Source organism: Neophocaena asiaeorientalis, unplaced genomic scaffold (assembly GCF_003031525.2).
Source record: "Neophocaena asiaeorientalis asiaeorientalis breed wild unplaced genomic scaffold, Neophocaena_asiaeorientalis_V1.1 scaffold30, whole genome shotgun sequence".
Classification (NCBI taxonomy): Eukaryota; Metazoa; Chordata; class Mammalia; order Artiodactyla; family Phocoenidae; genus Neophocaena; species Neophocaena asiaeorientalis.
The window spans coordinates 16,731,194-16,753,379 of NW_020174923.1; the positions used below are offsets into that span (position 1 = coordinate 16,731,194).

General features: G+C 51.7%; 2 protein-coding genes across 2 annotated transcripts in view; one reads left to right on the top strand and one right to left on the bottom strand.

Moving 5' to 3' along the window:
• GOSR2 (golgi SNAP receptor complex member 2) overlaps positions 1–15,356 on the top strand; it is a 37,185-nt gene extending 21,829 nt beyond the window's left edge. Inside the window, exons 7-9 of the transcript XR_003005414.1 lie at positions 8,277–8,443; positions 14,431–14,514; positions 15,332–15,356. The gene's annotated coding sequence lies outside the window, so the exon portion shown is untranslated. The remainder of the gene's footprint in view (positions 1–8,276; positions 8,444–14,430; positions 14,515–15,331) is intronic.
• Positions 15,357–21,439: 6,083 nt separating this feature from the next.
• Positions 21,440–22,186, bottom strand: part of RPRML (reprimo like) — a 1,907-nt gene continuing 1,160 nt past the window's right edge. Inside the window, exon 3 of the mRNA XM_024760771.1 lies at positions 21,440–22,186. Coding sequence (XP_024616539.1) covers positions 21,888–22,186 — 299 coding nt within the window. The 3' untranslated portion in view covers positions 21,440–21,887.

Below are 22,186 nucleotides of genomic sequence, written 5' to 3' on the forward strand. Positions count from 1 at the left end.
TACGGCTGGTGTACTTGGAAGAGGAGGAAACACTTGCAGATTTAGTTTGCTTCAGATCCAGAAATTCCCTGCCGAGTAGCGGCTTCGGGCTCCCTTCGAGCTCCCTGGAGCTCGAAGGGTATGGCCCCAAATGCCTTCTGAAATCCTAGTTCATTGTGGTTTCTAGGGCTCCCCTCCCCTTTCAGTCTTTCCCTCAGCACACGGGCATATTGCAAACAAGGGTGGAAAGTGTTCCCCGGTGTGATGTCAGTTCCTTCTCCCCTTTTTGTGTCCTTTCGTGTCATGTGACACATGGGAGAGGAGGGAAGTGGCATGGCGGTGAGGGGACTGTGCAGGTCCTTGGCCCGCTCAGGTGCGGTTGGCAAGCCCCCCCACTATAGAACCTCCTTGATGAGCAGGCCCCCCCCCTCATCCCCGCGTCCCGCTAGCAGAGGGCTCCCAACCTTGGCTCCACATCGGGATTCCCTCCAGAGCTTTTAAAGATACCTGTGTGTGGGTCTTACCCTGATCCACTCTGATATAATTGGCTTGGGTTGCAGCCTGGATATGGGGAGTTTTAAGGGTTGCCCAGGCATTTGTAATGTGTAGACAAGGGTGAGAGAGACTGGTCTAGCACAGGAGGGTTCTACCCAAGGCAAGGCGGGGGACCACTTCCCCAGACCAGCTGGGGATGGGGTAGAAGCTTACTTCTCCCATGTGGTTTGGGAAGGGGCCAGATCCTTCCTGGCCTGTGGACCCCCTCATTGACTGATGCCTCTGTGTCTTCTGAGGACAGTACCTTAGTGTGACAGGCCAGCCTGTCACTGCCCCCTCCAGTGCACCTCCTGGCCCTCCCTACCACCCCTGCCCGGTTCTCCATCCTCCCTGGACTGCTTGGCCTTCTGGGAACATGCCATGCCCTTTTGTACATCTGCATCTTTGTTTCCACCCCCAACATACCTGTAGCACCACATAGTCCCTGGGGAATGGTAGTTGTTGAGGTGTCCTCACTGCAGGGACCTTTCTTGTGCATCCTGTGCACACAGTAGGCGCTCCACAGGTATTGGGTCGTGGCCTGTAGGAGGGCACTTGAGCCCGGCCCAGTCAGCTGACAGACTTCTGAGAATGGAGGCCATGGACCAGCTGCGCTGCTGTGACTAGGCCAGGAGGGAGCCGGAAGGGTGAAGGCCACTGGTGGCACTGGCCTTGTGCTTGTAGGCCCTCAACAGCAGCGATGGTCACCGTGAAAGCAGGCGAGGCACGGGAGGGAAAACGTGCCAACCAGCACTGTTTGGGGAGAGACAAGAGGGCAGCTAATTCGTTCCGGCTTTAAAGCTGAAAGTCCTGAATCCTGGTGACCTCCTCAGGCTGGAGTAAACCAGGGTGGTTGGTCACCCTGTGGACACTAAAGACTGTGACTGATTCAGGGCACCCAGGAAGAGGGGACTGTGGCTGTGGAGGCTGTCTCCCTGGCCTAGCAGTTACGTTGGTGGCGTCTCGCCAGCCCCTCCTCCTGGAGAGCTGACATAGACTTGCCCAGGCCCAGCAGGGAAGCCTTCCACCTCCTCAGCCTTGGGTACCCAGCTACCAGAGCCCTGGCACATGCCCAGCACCGTGTTAGCTGTTTCAGGGCAGACAGAGGGGTTGGGAGCAGCCTCTGCCCTCTGCGGCTAGCAGTAGTTAAAGAGGCACGACGCAGCAGTAAAAGCCCTGAATCTAGGATGCGGACGCCTGGTCTCAAGTCGCAGCCCTGCTGGCAGCAGCCACATGGCAGGCACCTCTCTGAACCGAAGCTCGCTCCTCTTAGAATGGGAGTAACACCTGTCTTTGTCCCTTCCCAGGGTGGACATGGGGCCCAAATAACCTAGTGTTTGTAGCAGACTCCAGAGGTCTGAAGAAGTGCTTCTCAGCCTAGGCCACTTACGGGGGAGCTTTAAAAAGTCTTGATTCTGGATCTTGCCCCCAGAGGATCTGAGCTACTTGATCAGGGGTTTGGCCTGGATTTCAGGATTTTTTTTTTTTTAACCTTCCAAGAGATTCTCACGTGCAGCCAAGGTTGAGAGCCTCTGCTCTAAATGCCTTCCAGGTGTGATAGGTTATTCCTGTTTAACTGGAAAGGCAAGAACTAGTCGCATGAACCAAGCAGAGGACAAAGTAGCATGCAGAATCTCCCAAGGTGGAGGGACAGCAGTTTAGAGTGGCTGTCTCAGTGGGGCATTAACTAGGATGGGCTTTCTGGGAGAGAGCGCGGTAATGGCTGCAAGATGCTTGAAGGAGAGGAAGAGTCATGGGAGAAGTTGAAGGGGAGGCGGCTGGCATGGGGGAGTTAACAAGCTCTAATCAGACTCTTAAGTGTCAAAGGCGGCGAGGGAGAGCCGCTGGGAGGGCTGACTGCCATCGTCTGCTTGGCTCACAGCCCATCGGAGAAGTGGTTGATGCTCAGAGTCTCAAGAAGCCTGAAATGGAGCTGAAGCCTTGGTGGGCTGTCGCTCATCAGGGGCGAGCAGGTGTGGGCTGTGCAGGAGACGGTTCCACTCCCCCTTCCCCTTTCCAGCCTGGGCCACGGCCCCCGCTTCTTTCAACCAAGACATCTGGGGCAAGGCCTAGCCTCTGGCTCTGCTCACCTCCTGGCACCCGTCGGCATGCTCTGCTAAGAGTTCCTCATGCTAGGGCCTGTGCAGGGACAGGGGCAAGGGGTCGGAGAGCTGGGACCTCTGTAGGAGCAGAGAATAATCATCGCTGTCCCCTGCACCTCTCCATGTTGTTGTGAATATCAAAAGATAAAATTCTGAACGCTCCTGGATGTTGTGTGAGTTCTTGTTGCTGCATGCATGTGTGGGCGCAAAAGTCAGTGTCCAGGAAACCATTTCTTTCTTCTCCCTCCTTCACCGCTGTGGCAGGGAGCAGCCTCTCTTACCGCGGCCCACAGGCCTTGGGAGACCCTTGGCAGGCAGCCCCCGGGGGCAGAATTCCAGATTGGGAAACCTTGGTCACCTCCTCGAATGAGAAAGCATCTTGAAACAAATTTTCTGAGATCATTCATTTGGAGGGAACAGCGCTCAATTAAAGATTTAGAAGGGCTGGGATATTCACTTAAGGAAAAAAAAAGCTCACCCCTAGTATTGTACCCTTTTAACATAAGAAGTCGATTTAATACCTACAGGAGGTGTCACAGGGCAGGGTAGATACGCAAGATGAGAGCTTATCGAGATGGGGGCGGAGTGGTGTTGGAGTGCTTCCTGGAGGAGGGAGGACAAGGGCCGGGTGGAGAATAGGTCAGTGGCCGAGGATGATACTGACTGATGTCCTCGCAGGACATCCCTCCCTGGGGAGGGGTGCTGCTTTGAAGGGGAGGAGTATGAGCTCAGTTCTCAGCTGGCCGGGTTTCAGAGCGGCCTGTGGAAAGAGTGGGAAAGTATTGGGTAGGAAGCTGGCACTGAGGGTGGAGGAAGGCCCTGCTGTGAACGCAGATGTAAGGATCCTTAGTTGTTGTCCTGAAACCAGAGCAGTGGGAAGGATCCCTGCGCACACCCTGAGCTCTGTGGACTCAGGAAGGAGGAGGGGGGCTGCTCCTAAGCCAGCCTCGCCATGAGGGTCTGGGTTAAAGCCTGCTCTCTGGTGTAAGTGTACAGGAGGGAGGGTTTACTGGGGCTCCGGGTAGCCAGTCTTTCTCAGGAGCCCCTGGGTCTGAACTCCTCAGACATGGAGCAACCACCAAACGGGCACAGGTTGTGGAGGCAGCGGCTGGCACTGCCACATACCCTGAGAGCTCACCACAGCTCATTTGTGACATGCTGATGAGACTTGGTGGAGAAGCTGTTAGTCTAACGTGTGGTGTGGACAAGTTCAGCTCTCCTGGGAGGACCTGGCCACCAAGGACCTTGACGTGATCTTGTGAGATGCAGCTAGCGTGACGAGGGTGGTGGGATGGTATTTGTGATGGGGTTGGCAGACATGGCTTAGCCACTTCTTAGCAAGATAACCTTGGGCTTAATTGTCCAAACCTGTTTCCTCATCTGTGTGACGGGAATGATAATAGCTACCTCATAAGGGTGGCTTATGTGCCCATATTTGAGGTCTTGGCAGTCAATGGAAGTGATTTGTTAAGAGGCAGAAAAGTTTTAAGTGGTTGGAATCAAGCAGGCCTGGGTATGCAGCCCATCTCTGTCATTATTGTGTTACCTCAAGCAAGTCCTATCACCTATCCCAAGACTCTGCTCTCTTGGTATCTCTTAGGGATAAATTATGCCCATCCCAATGGGAGGCTGGGAGCCAGTGAACACTGCAGTGTATATAAAGTGCTTCTGCACAGCCTGGGACGTGAGAAGATGGTAGCCGAAGGTTTTTTTTTAATTGTTAATTAGTATTGTATAAGACCTAGGTCTGGTACATTCTCGTTCAGCTGACGTGGCTGTTAGTCAAGGACCCGATATCCCTAAAGAAAGTACAGCAGACATTCACAGTTAGACTTTATTTGTGAACAGGTATCATGTCGTGGATATAATAATGCATTTGGCATCGGAAGATCTGAATTCAAATCCCTGCTTTATTACTTATTATCACTTGCTTACTGTCTCTCTCAGCCTCAGTGTCCTCAGGTATGAAATGGGGATGGTAATAATGACCTACTTCACAGAACTGTGGTGAGGACAAAACGATCAATTGCATGGACCAGTGAGGATGCTCTGGGCTGCAAGCACAGGCAACTCCAAGTAGCTTAAAGAACTGATGGAGCTGAAGTAGGCTGCAGGGTTGGTTGATTCAGGGCTCAGTGATGTCATCCAGGGCAGGCTTGGGACTGCCTAGGTTCCCTGAGAGCAGGGGAACTCCGGGGAGAGGATGTAGGAGAGGTGAGAGTGATGATTGAAAGGTTAGACTAGAATTGTCACCTGCTGAAGTTCATTCATTCAGTCATTCAGTAAACACTAATTGGGCACCCTCTATGTATCATCTTGGGGCTGGGCCTTGTAGTACAGACGTGATTCACGAGGTCCCACCTGCATTACTTTTGCATAACATGTCACCACAAAACATAGGGGCTTAAGATAGCAGTACTCCACTGTTATATCTCACTGTTTCTAAAGATCTGGAACTAGGACAGGGCTGGGACGGCTCGTCTCTGCTCCATAACGTCTGGAGCTTCAGCTGGAAGATTCCAGGGCTGGGGATGGGAATCATCTGAAGGTTCACTCACATAGGAGCTTGGATGTCCGCTGAGCTCCTTGGCTGGACCTGTCCACTAGAACACCTGCACGAGGCATCTCCATGCAGCCAGGGCTTCCTCACAGCATGATGGCGAGGTTCCAAGAGTGAGCACCCTAAGGGTAAGAGCCTGGGGGGAGCTGTATCCTATTTATGACCAAGCCTCAGAAGTCACACGGCATCAGTTCTGCCATACTCCTTGGTCTATGGCAGTCACAAGCCCCCCACTCCCTTTCGGAGGGAAGAATGTCAGTCACGGGAGCATGCGGGGGGCAGCTGGGAGCTTCAGGAGTGTCTGCGTGCTCAGACACCCCCAAGCTCAGGAGCAAGATGGCCCTGAGCAGCGAAGGGGCTGCCGCAGCATCTTACCTGTCTCAGAACCTGCTCAGCAGCCTGAGAAGAGCCGGGACTGGTCTCTGTGGGGGACACCCTGTGCCGTGGTGGGATAGTGCAGTGGGCTGAGATGTGGGGCTGATGAGATCAAAACTGTCAGGTTCCAAATCCCAGAAGAGAGGAAAAGTGGAGCTGGAAGGGTCTTAGGGACCTTCTGGGAGAGCGACTTGCTAGGGATCACTCAGTCAGTTGTAATAACAGATCTGAAGTCAGAATGGAGGTCCCCTACTCCCAGTCCAGTGCTTCTGCCATTTCACCCCTGCCATGGGCATTCTCACCTTGCCAGCTTGTCCTAATCCTAGCCTGTGGCCCTCGCCCGAGCTACAGTCCCATTGCCTGGCACTGTACCATACTCTTGCCAGGCACAGCTAACTCAGGGTGGCAGGAGCCATGCCAATTCTTCTCTGATTAGGGGGTATCTCCCCAGGCCCCTCAGATATTGACGTGATCTGGCACGCACATTGCCAGATTGTGATGTCCCTGAGAGAATGCAGACAGAGGTGGACAGAGCCCACGAACGTGGCTGAAACGGCGCTTCCAGAGGTGCCCGCTTGCCGCCCACAGTGAAAGCCTGGTGGTGGGTGGCATTCTCCCCTCGGGTTACCCATTGGACCATTTTTCATCCTCCCAGAGTCAGTTTCCATGGAAACAGCAAGTTCCTTTCCCATCATTTTCATCCTTAAAGATTCCCACCAGAGCTGTCTGTGCCTGGGCTCCTCGCCCAGCGGCTGCATCAGCCGGCACCAGATCCCAGGTTTAATGGTGAATTGTCACGCTGCCAGGTAGAGCCGCCTGGGATGTGTCTGATAACTGGCATAGCCCTTACTGGGTTAGGAACTTGCTCTCAGTGGCTCCCTCTTGCTCCCATGTCAGAGCCACCTCCCTCCTCTCCCCTGCAATTTGGCATTGGAGGTCTTCCCCGTACCCCTCTGCCCCACCTCGCAGGCCAAGATAATTCTTTTTTTTTTTTTTTAATTTATTTTTGGCTGCGTTAGGCCTTCGTTGCTGCGTGCGGGCTTTCTCTAGTTGCGGCGAGCGGGAGCTACTCTTCGTTGCGGTGCCCGGGCTTTTCATTGCAGTGGCTTCTCTTGTTGCAGAGCATGGGCTGTAGGTGCGCGGGCTTCAGTAGTTGTGGCACACGGGCCCTAGAGCGCACGGCTTCAGTAGGTGGGGCACGTGAGTTCAGTAGTTGTAGCGCGCAGGCTTCAGTAGTTGTGGCTCGCGGGCTCTAGAGCGCAGGCTTAATAGTTGCGGCGCACGGGCTTAGTTGCTCCGCGGCATGTGGGATCTTCCTGGACCAGGGATCAAACCCGTGTCCCCTGCATTGGCAGGCAGATTCTCAGCCACTGCTGCACCAAAGCCAGACAGTGACCCAGCTGGGAAAGGGAAGCCTCCAGTTTTCTGGGGACCAGGTACACTCAGGGAGGACCCCACCCTCACAGCCTCAGGGTGGGCTGTCCACTCCTCCTCCCCTCTCTTTCCCAGCCAGCCCTGTTCCTGGCCTCTGTGTAGTGCTTCTCCCTCTGGGCTTTTGCCTCCCTGCTCCTCCTCTCTAGCCATCACCTCCTTCACACCCCAACTCCAAGTTCACTCCCACCAGGATGTCTTCCTTTCTAAACCATTTTTCTCAGTGCAGCTCTGTTTGGTTCCTGCAGTATAACTTTGTATATATTGTGTCAGGGAGAGGAGGAGATTCCTGAAGCTATTTTTCTTTTTAAAGCTTTTTTTTTTTCCGGTATATTTTCTTTCTGTACTGGAGAATTCTTGTCGTGGGCGTATGTTGTTTATCTGCCCAGCATCCCCTCTTTGGACTACAAGCCGTTATCCCCTTCTGCTGGTAACATAATCTCTCCTTCCTATGGAAAAATCTGTTCCATGGGATTCAGCTAGGGCTGCCTTCTTCAACAGGGGGAAGCCCCTGAAGCAAGCCTGGCCAATCAGAGGACTCTATCCGTAGGCCCTAGTGGTCGGTTCAGGGATGACCACATGACCATGCAGAGCCAATAAGAATCTTCCTTGGTATTCCTATAGACAGTGCTGGCTGCCCCACCAATGTCCTTTCTCCCTTTGGTTCTCAATAACAAAACCCTAATTTTATTGGAAGCCCAGTTGAAAATACTTGCCTCTGCAGGCTTTCTTGCAGTGGGAGAAGTTATGTCACCCAGTTCTGGTCAACAGGATGTGGGGAGAAGTTGCTGGAAGGGACTTCCGGGAAAGTTTCAAAAGGAACAGACTCAGACTGGCATGGCCCCTTTAGTACTGATTCTAACTGATCACTGCCTCCGTGAGAGCAAGACATCTTAACCTGGAGCTTTTGTTCCAGCCATGTGGAGAGGCTGCCTGAGAATGAAGCCCTCCAAGAGGAAAGCACAGCCAAGAGATGGAAAGAGAGAGGAGAAAAGAGAGGGGGGAGGGAGGGAGAGAGAGAGGGAACAGTATCAGTTAAGCCCCTGGATTGAGCCATGCCCTCAGAACTTCCCGATTTAGGGAGCCAGTAAATCCCTTTCCTACTTAAGCTGGGTTTCTGTGTCTTTCATTGAAGGCTCAGAAGGAAACCCTCTACAAGACCAAAGCCATGCCTTTGTCTGTCTCTGTTCTCTCCTCCCAAGTTATTTACATTATAAGATGCTAGATGCAAAGCTGGCACACAGTAAATATTAACTCAAATAGACCTTGAGCCCCCCAAATTTTTGTCTTGACAGGAGTCAAAGTAGAGCTCGGAAGGACTTGATTTCTGAACCAGACTCATTAAGGAACACACTCATCAATTCTCTGTGGACGTCTCAGGCCAAGCACACCTCCCATGCAGTGCATGGCTTGGAATCTCTTCTCTTCACCAAACCATTCCTTCAGCGCTCACCTCCTCCAGGTAGCCTTCCAAACCAGGTCTTAACTTCATCACCATTCCTCGCTTTGTGATTCCTTGCTTTTGCTAACACTTTGGTCCAGCTGTACTTGGTTAGATGTATTATTTGAGCGTAGCTGTGTGTGTGTCATCCCTCTCACCTCACCCCTGGCCAACTGACTAAAGAGCTTTTTAGAACAGGGGCTGTGTCTCCACCATCAGTCTAGGGACCTTCTGGGGGCGGGGACGCTAACTCCCCTGTGAGATCGGGGATCCAGATGCTGCCTCTCCTCACATCAGACGAGGCGCTGCACAATCTAGGGTCACCTCTCCGTGCCTCACGTAGCCTCATTGGCAAGGCAGGAAAATGCGGTCTGACCTACAGCCCCGCAGAAATGGAGAGCTGGAGGAAGGGGGTAAGAGTGGCCCTCCTCACTCACAGGAGGGTCCGTCTTAACCTTCCGGGGAACGCTGATGAAAAGCCCATAAGGTTAGTCCTGGATCGGAATGCTATTCAGCAACTCCAGAAATATTCTAACTCGGCTCCTGTTCCCTCCTGTGTAGCAGCGTAAACAGAAAGCTCCCCACACAAGGCCAGAATTCTGCCTTATAAGCCTTCTTGCTTCCCTTGTTCCTTGTCTGTTGGGTAACAATGAATCCTTTATTGGGAAGCTTGTCAAATCCACGTAGACACCGAGGGGGTGGCCATATGTTTTCTGTCTCGTGGCTCCTGTTGGATGGCAGCCCTGGAGTAGCCTGTGTAGCTGACAGTGCTGGTGGGACACAATACCACCCTCCTGCTCTCTTCAACACGCTACCCTGTCTTTGTATCTCCTGCCCCCATTCCAACACTCAAGCCTTTGCAACAGCAGCTGTGCAGTGAGCCATTGTGGAGGAAGGATGCTAACGTAAGTTCTCGGAGAAGGTGATGGATTCCCAACAAGGGTCAGAGAAAGTCATTCGGGGAGGACAGAGCCTGAGTAAAGCCAGTCTGAGCACGGTGGGTGAGGCGGCTCTCGGAGAGCTGACCTGGAAGTACAGAGGGCAGGGAGCCAAGGTGAGGAGGGGCAAGGTGGAGAGGGCATAAAGGGCTGGCTTGTTTGGTGGGAGAGGAAGGAATTGATGAAAGCCCTTGAATGCAAGTTGAGTCTGTAGCTGGTAGAAAAAGCAGTGGGGAGATGAGGACAGACCTTGGATAGGAAAGAGACGTGGTAAAAATAGTGCGAGTGATCCAGTCATCTGCATGTGGGAGGCTGAGTGCTCGGGGAGACGGAGGCGAGGTGCTGAGCCTGGATTCTGCGGCAGGATTGGTGTGCCTGCTGATGATTATGGAAATGGGTTGGAGCTGGGGTCTAGGTGAGTGAGTCCTCATCTTTTAGACAGGCTTCATCTCTTGGAGGAAGGTGCTGGGAGCTCTGGCTTAATTCCCCAAGGGGATGATGGCTCCAGGAATGGGGGCTACTGCTTTGGGGATCTGTTGCTGCCAAAAGTCAGTGGATCTGGGTGATCCCGCTCAACCCATGGAGAGCAGGTCTCCTTGTCCTCAGCTGCACCTGGCTGAGCTCTGCCAGAGGTGTGTGTAACCTTAGAAGTCACGAAGCATCCTGAAAGTGTTTCCATTCCCACGAGGGATAAACACATAGAACAAGAGGAATCATTCTTACTGAAGCCACTGAAGTATGTACTTAAGGATCAATAAGATTACTCTTGCGGATCTATGCTTATTCAACATTCATGCAAGAAATAGTGATTAAGTGTCTGTTATATACAGGCACATTGCTAAATACTGTATATGTAGCTATGAGTAAGACTGACATGGGCCCTCGCCTGTCAAGCATTTTGTAATTTATAGAAATAGGTGTCTCTGAACTTGTCCAGGACTTTCTTTCCATTGGCAGCAACTGGCCAGAGACCTTGATGAAGACAGGAATGGGGTGCAGGCTACCAAGAAGCTCGGGCCCAGGTAAACCAACTTGCATGGCAAGGGCGCGCCTTCAGCCTCCCCATTTTACCCGCATTCATATCACACACCAAATAAGGAGAAAGATGGGACACATTTGCACAATAGTTCAAGACAGGGTCTCCATGGCAACAATTACCCAAAAATCTACTCCTGACAGCCGCAACAGCAGGAGCTAGCAAAGAAGACTCTGGGGGTGGGAGATGCGCGTGGGGGCTCAGAGGATGGCTTCCTTTTATTCTTAAACTGAAGGAAGTGCTGATGGCAGGAGCCAAGGCGTCTCAGAGCCTGACTAAGCCAAGAACCATTGGAAGGGGGAGCTGGAAGGAGACTTAAAGATGAGCTACTCTGAGGCCTAGCTGTAGAACACTCCAGGAGGATGTGCCAGCTCAGGGGTGAGGACTGGGCCATCAGGGCATCGTCCCTCCCACCACCCACGTCCGGTGTACAAGAGCTCTCCCTGCCTCCAGAGGTCGTGGGATGGGGACAAGGGGTGGACCCAACTTCCTGGGAAGTCAGGGGCTCTGGGGAGTTTGAGTCTGCCTGAAGACTGAGTCCAGTCCATGAAAACCCCCCACATGGATGCGGGTTGAGAGAACATGGGCTCTAGCCCACTCCATCCCCCAACTTGCTGTATGACCCCTCAGTTTCCCCAACAGTGAAATGTACAACCTACCTTGAAGAACTAGTACAAGGCTGAATGAGTAGTGTGAGATGGGAAATGCTTTACCAAAGTAAACTCCAATGCAAAGACAAGAGGTCTCCATGTGTCCAGGCAGGACAGCTTGACAAAATTAGGTGTGCCCAAGGCTCTCCTCCACAGGCAGAGCCTGGGACAAGCGAGTCAGTGTCAGGAATGCAAGGGGAGACCTGAGTGTGGCCAGAGAGCAGTACCAGGGAGCTGGTGGGAAGGTGGGGGCAGAGGGTGCCTTAGCAGCAGAAGCATCACCTGCTTCCTAGCAGCAGACAGATGGACAGACTGACTGAGAGCAGTCAGCAAAGTGCATGATCTCCAGTCTTTAAATTTTTCAGAAGAGGTTTGGCTCAAAAGGAAAAGTATTCTGCTTTCCTTTTTGGAAAAGCCTAAATCTACCACTAGCCCACCCCAACTTCTAAGTTTACTTCTCTTTGTCTGGTAGTGCTCAAGAACCACTGACTGTTTTTCAGATCCTGTAGATCACGACCACACTTAGGTCCCCCATTGCATTCCTGACACTGCATGCAAAACCCTGGAGAAAGGAGAAGTTCTCCATCTTTCTTTGGGGAACTAAGAAAGAAGGCAAGTTGAATCTATCTCTAGAGCAAAGAAGGCTCTGCAGCATTTGGAAATAAAACTTCTCTACCAACCCCCACAGATAGCAATCCCTTTACACTGAATAATGGTGAGAAGGGATTAAGCTAGAGTATTTCCTGAACACTTTTTTTGTTCCAGGCTCTCTCCTTTGCCCTCCCACTCTCCACCCCCAAAACTTTTCTCCTCCCTTTTTATCTCTCTAACCACGGAAAGTCCTTCCATCCCTGGGGGTCCCCAGAAGCCAATCCTCCCACCCTGGAGCTGACTTCCCTCCCTCACCTTCTGGACTGAGCAGGGAAGAGAGAGATGCAAGAGAGGTGCCATCTGAGGAAGGTTGTCTGGGCCCTCAGGCAGGACCTCACAGGGTGGACTTCAGAGTGACCATCATGGTCCAGGCTTCATTAGGGTCCAGACGTTGGGCCAGGACCCTCAACAGTGGCCACAGCCTCTCTGGACTGACCAGACTCAGTGATGAGCAACCAGAGCATCACTTCCTAAACTCAGGATGGAAGGGATGGAGGCTGCCTTTTCAGTCACTGGACTACCCATGCTCACTATTCTGGGGACTCCTTTCTTGGAGTCAGGAGACCAGGGAAGCCAAAATAAAGATCAGAAAGCCACTTGGAGAGCAGAGAACCAGCGCAAGAAGGCAATAGACCTGAGTGATGCAAAGCCCAGACCAGAGTGAGTCACCTCTTCATTCACTATTATATCATCCACTCAACAGACACCTGTGGCATCCCTGCCATGCAGGTGCTAGCTAGGTACTGGGGACACAGTAGCGGTGGTGGGGGTGGCAGTGGTTGGGGGAGGTATGGAACTCTGTGAGAGACTCTGTTAAGAGAATGAAAAGACAAGGCATAGGCTGGGAAAAAATATTCACAAATCACAATCGGCCAAAAGACTGTATCCAAACTATACAGAAGTCAACAATCAGAAACTAACAACCCAACTTTAAAACTGAGCAAAAGACGCTTCACTCAAGAAGACATGCAGATGACAGATGAGCCCATGAAAAGATTTTCAACACCACCATTCATTAGGAAATAGAAATTTAACTCAGTGAGATATTGCTACACACATACTAGAAAGACACATGTACAAATAAAATACAAAAATTATAATAACCCTGACATTACCGAGTGCTGGTGAGGATGCAGAGCAACTAAAACATTTGCACATTGCTGATGGGAATGCAAAGTGTGACGTCCACTGTGGAAGACACTTGGGCAGTTTCTTGTAGAGTTAAGTATATACTTTCTATATGACGCAACAATCCCCCTTCTAGGTATTTACCCAAGAGAAATGAAAAATTTTTGTACACATGCATACGAAACTGTACATGATTGTGATGGATTTTTCATAATCACCAAAAACTGATACAACCCAAATGTCCTTCAGCTGGAGATAGATAAAAATCAAAAATTAATTTAAAAAATCTGTGATGCATTCATATGATGGAATACTACTCGACGATAAAAAAGAACGGACTATTGGTACGCGCAGCAATGTGGATGCTTTAAGCTAAGTGTAAGAAGCCAAACTGGAAAGGCTATTTATCTCATGGTTCCATTGATCTGACATTCTGGAAAAGAAAAACCATAAGGACAGAGAACAAGTCAGTGATTGTCAGGGGTTAAAGGAAGGAGGGAGGATTTGACTACAAAGTGGCAGCATGAGGAACTGTGTTTGTCTGGTAGAACTGTTCTGTATCTTGACTGTGTTGGTGATTACACAACTCGAAGCATTTGTCAAAACACCTAGTACCATACACCAGAAATAAGTGAATTTCACTGTATGTAATTTTAAAAATAAAAAGATTTATAACGACTACTTTGGGGAGAGTTTAAAAAAGAAAGGTGGAAATAAAATACTAGACAAGAGGGCTTCCCTGGTGGCGCAGTGGTTGAGAGTCCGCCTGCCGATGCAGGGGACACGGGTTCGTGCCCCGGTCCGGGAAGATCCCACATGCCGCGGAGCGGCTGGGCCTGTGAGCCATGGCCGCTGGGCCTGCGCGTCCGGAGCCTGTGCTCTGCAACGGGAGAGGCCACAACAGTGAGAGGCCCGCGTACCACAAAAAATAAAAAAATTTAAAAAAAGAGGTATGTGTCATTAACCCCCATTTTACAAACGAAGAAACTGAAGCTTGGAAAGCATGTCTTATAGCTGATAAGGAACAGAAGCAGGACTTGAATTAAGGACCCTTTTTTTTTTTTTGTGGTACACAGGCCTCTCACTGTTGTGGCCTCTCCCCTTGCGGAGCACAGGCTCCGGACGCACAGGCCCAGCGGCCACGGCTCACGGGCCCAGCCGCTCCGCGGCATGTGGGATCTTCCCGGACCGGGGCACGAACCCGTGTCCCCTGCATCGGCAGGCGGACTCCCAACCACTGCGCCACCAGGGAAGCCCAAGGGGCCCTTCTTGATTATGGACTCCACACTCCCAAACATCCCATTATGTCAACAAATGGGGGAGTTGAAGGGTGAAAAACATGTTTCAGAGCGAATTGTGGTGTCTGTGTCCCTCCTAGTGTGAACTCCCTTTGAGCTTTCCTTTCTTTGTCTTTTTCATCCTGTGATACTGAGGAGTGAAGCAGATTCTGGAAAGATAATCAGATAAGTAGGTGGATGATATAAGTTGGAGATTTTATTATAGTTTTGACACATTTCATGACAAGCACTAATCATCCTCAGTGTTCAGTTGTCACTTGAGAAAATGTAAATGCTACATCTGCTCACAGCCTGTCTTTTCTTCCAGACAAAAGAACATATGTTCCTAACAAGGGAGTGTGCTTTGTTCATCATCGTCAGTCCTACTAGAGAAGCCTGAGCCTTGGGACAGGTGGGGATTGGCTGAATATGTATGGGCTCTCCTGTCCCCTGTAGCCCAGGCAAGCTTCCCAGGACTATTCTGGCCCATCGGGTGTTAGGGGTCATCTTAGTCCCCATCTTAGTCTCATTGATGAGAAAACAAAGGTCCACAGGGAAAGTGTGGCTTCATCAAAAACCCATTGACAGCAAATGTCAGAGTCAGGCTGGGAGCACACCTCTAGATTCCTCCTCCAGTGCTCTCTGAACTCCAAGACCCTCTGGAGTCTCCTCTCCAGCTGCAAGCAGGTCCCTGGACTCCTGATGGAGGCGGCCTGAGTCCGCCAGTCTCTGGGAGTGCTGAGAATAGCCATGATCTATTGAGAAAAGGATGTGGCCCAGGAGCTCAACAGACAGATGTTCAGCACCACAGACAGCTCCGCTGGCCTCATTTACTTGAGAGGCTGGTTGCCCCTCGAGGCAGAGTGTCATGGGAGAGAGAAAAGTACTGGAATGATCTTAGAGACCACCTAGTCCAGCTCCTTGCTTTGTATGGGAGGAAACCCAGGAACAGATAGAATGACTTGTCCAAGGTCACACGGCAGGTCAATACAGAGCCAGAGAGGAGGGCCAGCAGCCCTCTTCCTCACACCTCTTCAGGGCCCTCAGATACCTGATTCCCATGACTTATTAATGGCACAGCCAGAGCTTGAATCAAAGTCTTCAAAATTTAAATCCCTTGCCTTTGGGGATGGCAAGAAAAGAAAAGAAAAAAAGAAGTAAAAAGAAAATGAAAGAGCACCCGGCCCTGCCCTAACTTTAAGTGTTTTTTTTTTTTTTTTTTTTTGCAGTACGCAGGCCTCTCACTGTTGTGGCCTCTCCCGTTGCGGAGCACAGGCTCCGGACGCGCAGGCTCAGCGGCCATGGCTCACGGGCCTAGCCGCTCCGTGGCATGTGGGATCTTCCCAGACCGGGGCACGAACCCGTGTCCCCTGCATCGGCAGGTGGACTGTCAACCACTGTGCCACCAGGGAAGACCTAGCTTCAAGTCTTTGACAGGAGCTTCCTACTTCCCCAAGGTGATGTGGCATTTTAGAAACAGTTTTGTTTCCATGGCAACCTCATTCCAGGTTTCATCTCCATGGCAATTCATTGGAGTTTTTCACCCTTTTGGTAAGTACACATGTGACTGCCGATACGTACATTGCAGGAAAGTTAATGTAAAGCCACATTTTTAGAAGTGGAGCATCTCATTATCTAAGTCTGCAGTCCGGAGCACAACAGGCAGGTTCCAGGGGAGACAGGGCCCATGGCATCAAGGACCCAGAGCAGTCTTTGGGCCAGGTATGCCCTCTGACTGCCATTGTAAACCTCTTCTAATCTTTACAGATCAGTATATCTTAAGCTCACCATGTCCATAAATAATTTCTCCTTTTCTGTATCATCCCTCGTGCCCTGCTCATGACAAAGCCTCAGAGTTGCTTCTGATGGCAAGAAGTGCTGGGACAAGGAGAGAGGAAGCTGATTCTTCTGACTACAACCTCTGCAGTACCCTGGGAGTGACTCCACCTGCTTCCCTTGCCCATGCACCCCAGTTTGGCGCACCCTGGAACAGTTCCCACCTTTTGTGGCAGACCTTGCTTTCCTGATCTGTGAGCTGTGAGTACCCCTTCCGACCTGACCTAATCTGACACCTATTTTCCAGGGTATCTTCATGGTTTCTAGTCCACTGAGGGCACCCCTTATGTTTTCCTGCAATGCTATAGATTTTCTTTAATATCTGTCCCAGTGTTTATAATGACTCAGGGCTGGATGGAGTGAGTATATAGTCAACCATCTCGACATAACCCTCTCTTTCCCTCTCTACTTCTAGTGTTTTGGGTAACTTTTCTTGTCAACTTATAGTCTGTTTAATGATGGTGGTGAGTCGTTAATTTCTCTGCATCATCACCAACATCTTCATCATCAGTAGTGGTACTATTTCATGACTAAGGGGTCACCATCACATTCTGCAACAAAGAAAAGTGAGAAGTGCTCCCCAAAATATCCCCACATCCTGAACAATGAAACAGAAAAGTCAAGGCATGGTGTAATTTCAAAATTTCAATCAAAATCATAAAATGTGCCAGCTCTTCACTTTCCAAATATCTTTTGAACTCAGGTAGACTTGAATGTGGACTCTGGTTCCATTGATTCTTAACTGTGGTTTCAGAGGAATGACCTAACAGTCTGAGCCTTGTTCTCTTCAGTGGAGATGAGAACAGTCTCTGCCTTGCAGGAATTATTAGATCTGGGTTATGAACAAAATAGAAAGGATTATGAGATAAAATACGAAAAGTGCTTCACACCATTCCTGGCATGTGGAAGATCTTCTCTAAATGGCAATATTAGCACCTAAAAAGGGAGTCATTACCATGGAATTTTATTTGCATCTGACTGAAGTGAACACTTACCCTCCTTGTGTTTTGTTTATTTCATTACATGTCTTTGATCCCTATGATGCATGACGCCCCTTGAAAGCAGAGGCTGTGTCTTCAATTCAACCAAGTTTTGTGATGTTCCTAAACAGGATAAAGCATCGTGCTCGGCACCACAGAAAATACACACACAGAGAAGACAGTTCTGGTCCTCGAGGGTAGTGTAGTGACGGAGCTCTGTCACGCCATAGAGCTGCAGGGGTAAGCAGATGCTGCCTCAGGGTAGAGACCCCACACCCCCGCCCCAGCTGCCATCTCAGAGACCTGGACACTTGCCTGGTTTGGCCTGCCCTGCGCTGGGTTCGGGGATCTGGACATCCTATGTACCTGGTAAGATCTTGATTGGCAAGAGAGGATCGTGGGTGGCACTCAAGGAATGCTACTCAGAGATCCCACCAAATTCCTTGGTATAAAATGTGTGACCCAGGGCTTCCCTGGTGGCGCAGTGGTTGAGAGTCCGCCTGCCGATGCAGGGGACACGGGTTCGTGCCCCAGTCCAGGAGGATCCCACATGCCGCGGAGCGGTTGGGCCTGTGAGCCATGGCCGCTGAGCCTGCGCGTCCGGAGCCTGTGAGAGGCCACAACAGTGAGAGGCCCACGTACCGCCAAAAAAAAAAAAGAATGTGTGACACACACATACCCACCCCCCACCATCCCACGCACACCCCCTTCCCCCAACATTGGAATGCTGGATGTGGCCATTTTTTGTCTGTGCCCACCACTTGTCAGGCTTCACTGTCCCTTCTAAACCTCCCCTAACACTCCAGGGTGCTCTTGGTCTGCTGCTGAGTTGGGGTCTGGGGAGAGTTCGGGCAGAGCGACTCCCAGAAGCCAGACCAGCATGGCTCTGTGTGAACTGGATTCAGACAAACAAGTGGGAAAGTAAGTGGATGTTGTGATGTAAGCCCTTCCTAGTGTCCCCCATTCCAGAGGACCTCTTGCTAGTGAGGGCACAACTGACCCCAGATATTCCATCCCTGACTCAGGAAGGGAAGCAGAGGGTTTGACCTAGTCCCTGAGACCCTCAGTACCCGAGGGCTAGTGGTCCTGAGGAGCAGTGCAAGTACCCGGGGCTGCAGGCCGGGCTAGACTCCAGTTCTGCTATCGCCTTGCTCACCCCAGTGCCTGCACGGTACCTGGCCCACAGGAGATTCCCAGTAGACACTCACTGAAAGGATGAACAGGGGCAAGTCCATTAAATGGAAACTTAGTTTCCTCTCCTGTAAACAGGCTCATGGGAGAGTGTGTGCTCTTACTCACCGAGCTGTTGTGGACAGCAAACAAGAGCATGTGGAGGGAAGGCTGCGGTCACAGGCAGGGCTGAATCCTAGCTCTGCCCCTTCCTGGCTGGGTGACCTCAGACAACCTCTTAGAGCCTCAGTTACCTCACCTGTAAAATGGGAGCAGTAATGAAACCTTCCTCAGCGAGGTGGGGGCTCAGTGCTCCGCTCATTAGACACGAGGTACGTTATTTTTGTCCTGATTAGGAGAGTGCTTTGAAACCTACAAAATGCTTTGCAAATACGAGTTACTATTTTTCTGTCCAAGATCCCTTTTCAGAGAACCAAATATATCTTGCTGGGGAAGAGTTCACACCCTAAACAAAAATAATCATAATCATTATCTTTATTGGCTGTTTATCACATGCCAGGCACTATGTCAGCTACTTTATACTCATCGTCTCATGGGAGCTATGGGTACTATGGCGTCCATTCTATAGATGAGGAAACTAAGGCTCAGAGAGATTGAGTTACTTCCCCAGAGTCACAGAGCCAGGAAGCAGGATGGCTAGGATTTCAAAGACCAGCGTCTAGGACTTCTCTTCTGAACCCAGGACCTCCAGAGATTTGGCCCCTGAATCTTGGGCAGCCCTTGTTGGAAGATCTCTCCCTGCACAGGGGTAGGGGGTGAGGAGAGGGCATTGGAGAACCAGGCTCTTTCTTGGTCCAGTGCCCGATGCCCCAGGTTCAGGATTCTGATCTAGTCCTGCCTTTCCCCTGAAGCACTATGCTTCGTGCGCTCGCTCTTTGGTAACTAAGTGTGCCCACCCCTGAGGTTTATATAAGAGAGCTCTGTAAACACATTGCAGGACATCAGGGCTTCGAAAGAACTAAGACGGACTGCAGAAGAGATGTCACCCTCCACCCTTCCCTGGACCCCACTCGCACTTGCTAGTTTCCCGTCTGGGGCTTGAGCCTGGCTTTGTGTGCGCCTGCCTGTGTGTGCATACTTGTCCACATGGGTGTGCCAGTCGTGGGATGGGGTGCACAGACACATGTTAGTACATGTCTTCATTGTCCTTTTTCTTCTTTACAGTGAGAAAATCCTGCAGAGCTTCCCCATTAAGGCTTTTCCTTTTTCAGCAAATTCAGGAAACTTAACTCTTGAATCCCCTTCTCTTGCCCCAGTTGCAGATCCATTTTATCAGAGGGAAGTTCTCGTAGTGTTCGCTCCAACTTGGTCAGCCAGAAAACAGTGTCTAAGCTGTGTCCCTGCCAAAACTCCCATTTTTCCTGTCATTTGGGTTTTACGTGAACACCTGCGGCTCTCTGACCCCCATTCTTCAGGCCATCGGGTCAGCCGGGCTCCAGACAGCTGTGCTACGCAGAGCCAGATCCCCAGGTTGCCCCAGTTGTTCAAGGCTGCTCTCACCAGATCAAGCTGGGCTACTTACCCAAACCATCAACAGAGCATTCTTCACATTGTGGGTTTAACTCTGCAAGTAGTTTCTGGCCCCTGTCCTTTACTGGACTGGCCTAACTGGATGAACTCTCGCAGCTCTGAGGTTGGGGTGGTGGGGTGGGTGTGGGTGGGAAGATGACACGTCCTAATGATGATGATTCTTTTTTTTTTAATATTTATTTATTAATTTATGTGGTTCCACCGGGTCTTAGTTGCCGCACGCGGGCTCTTTTAGTTGCGGCATGCATGTGGGATCTAGTTCCCTGACCAGGGATGGAACCCGGGCCCCCCCTGCATTGGCAGCACGGAGTCTTAACCACTGGATCACCAGGGAAGTCCCTAATGATGACGACCCTGGTTACACAGGAGGGCTCAGGAGCCAGGACGATTCTGAATCCTTCATAATCAGTGACCATCGTGGGCTTCCCTGGTGGCGCAGTGGTTGAGAGTCCGCCTGCCGATGCAGGGGACACGGGTTCGTGCCCCGGTCCGGGAAGATCCCACAGGCCGCGGAGTGGCTGGGCCCGTGAGCCATGGCCTCTGAGCCTGCGCGTCTGGAGCCTGTGCTCCACAACGGGAGAGGCCACAACAGTGAGAGGCCCACGTACCACAAAAAACAAAAACATAGTCAGTGACCATCTATGCTTTTGTTGAGATGCTGTGCACCCCCCCGCAAACCTCGTAGGGAACTAGTGTTGGAGACATGAGATGGCGCTCATACAAGAGAAGTATACTTCTCTTCCCAAAGCCAAGTAAGGCTTCAGCCACCTTCCTTCTCATTCACCTTCACTTCCACCCACGGCAAAAAAGAGGGGGAGAAATCCACTAGAGCCCTCCCCCCAAATCTTCCAAGCACCAGGGTGCCTGAGTGGGGTTGGCACTAGGGCTAAGGGGGATATACACAAGCTACAAAGACCAGCTTTCTCTCCTCCTGTCCCCCACCCCCCAGTTTCAGTTCTTCCCCAGACCAGACACTTGCAGACAGCAGAGCCACTCACAGTCCCCCTTGGCTGTGAGTGCCAAGGTTCTAACTGCTTAACACGGCTTTAAGGAAATTCTGCACCTGTAAGAGGTGCCAGGATTCTGGGCAGCAAGGGGCATCTCATAATGGGAGGTTCCAAATTCCCTGAACACAGCTACATTGGAGGTCATTTGCTCCATTTTAAACATCCTGGGTCCTTCAAACCACAAAGCCCTCTCCCAAGCATACATTCCACCCACCCAAACTCTCCTCCCCATGCTGCAAGGGCACATCTTCAGAATCTGCTCACCTACCCTCTATAAGGGTAGCGTCAAGCAAGCCCTTACATGGGGCTTTGGGCCCTATAATTAAAATTTCCCTCGATCTAGACCATTGCCCACACATTAATTGAATTTTATTTGCCCACTGTCCTGATGTATTATTTTTGCTATTTTCTCCGTTTTGGACTCAAGTAACTGATTTTTTTTTTTTCCATCTCACGGAATAGATTCAAATTTTCCAGGGATTTAATTGATCTCACCAGCTATCCCGCCAGCCTGCAGGACCTGCCTCCCTGGCTGTCCGCGTAGAAAACAGGACCTTTTTTCCTCCCCGGCTGCAGCCTCCGAGTGGGTCTCAGGAGCCCGCGACCAGCCCCGACAGCTGCCCAGTCCTGAGGCCTGGCGTCCTGTGACCTGCCTAAAGTACTTGATAGTAGGCTACACACCGCCCACCCCCGCCCACCCGCACCCCCAACATACACACACATCCCACAGGAGTGCGGGCGGAAGCCGCGGGAAGCCCGACGGCTGTAGCTTTATTGCAAGATTTCTTCTCAAATGCGAAATCAAGCCAACAAGCTCAGTGACTCGGATTCGTCAACAGCGGCGCCCACCCGCACGCTGCTCGGAACTCGCCCCCACTCCACCCCACCTACGTACACACAAAGTTCCCACGCCAGTGACCTCAGCCCCAAGTGCATCCCACAACCTCTCCCACCCTGCCCAGAACTTCCTTTCAAAGTAACAGTTAAGAACCCCCATCCTCTACCCTCCCACCCCGCAACGCTGGACCGCACGCAGGACCGAGTCGGGTGTGGAAGTCCCTTCCCGCGCCGCCGCCTAAGGTCCCGCAGTGGCCCGGGCCCGGGCGCCCGGAGGCACGTCGCTGCCCCTCGCGCTGCCCGCCGAGAGGCGGCGGCAGAGCCCGGGGAGGGGGAACCAGGGTCCTGGGCTCCCTTCTCCGTCTTCTTCCAGCCAAGCTGCCGAGGGCGGGCCGAGGCGGCGCTCAGTACAGCCCCAGGATGGCAGCGCCCACGTCCTTGGAAGGCCGGCGCTCCTGCATCAGAAAGTTAATCATGCTCTCCGACTTGATGAGCAGGTTGCAGCCCAGGAAGAAAACGCCGAAGACCACGGTGAGCGACAACACGCAGAGCACGGCAATCTGCGCCACGCGCGACACCCACAGGCTGCGCTCATCCGGAGCCAGCCCCGCGGGGACCCCGTCACTGGCGGACAGCGGCGCGCCCCCGGGGCAGCAGCCCAGCCACGTGCCCAGCCCGTGGCTGCGATTTCCCACGGCGGCCC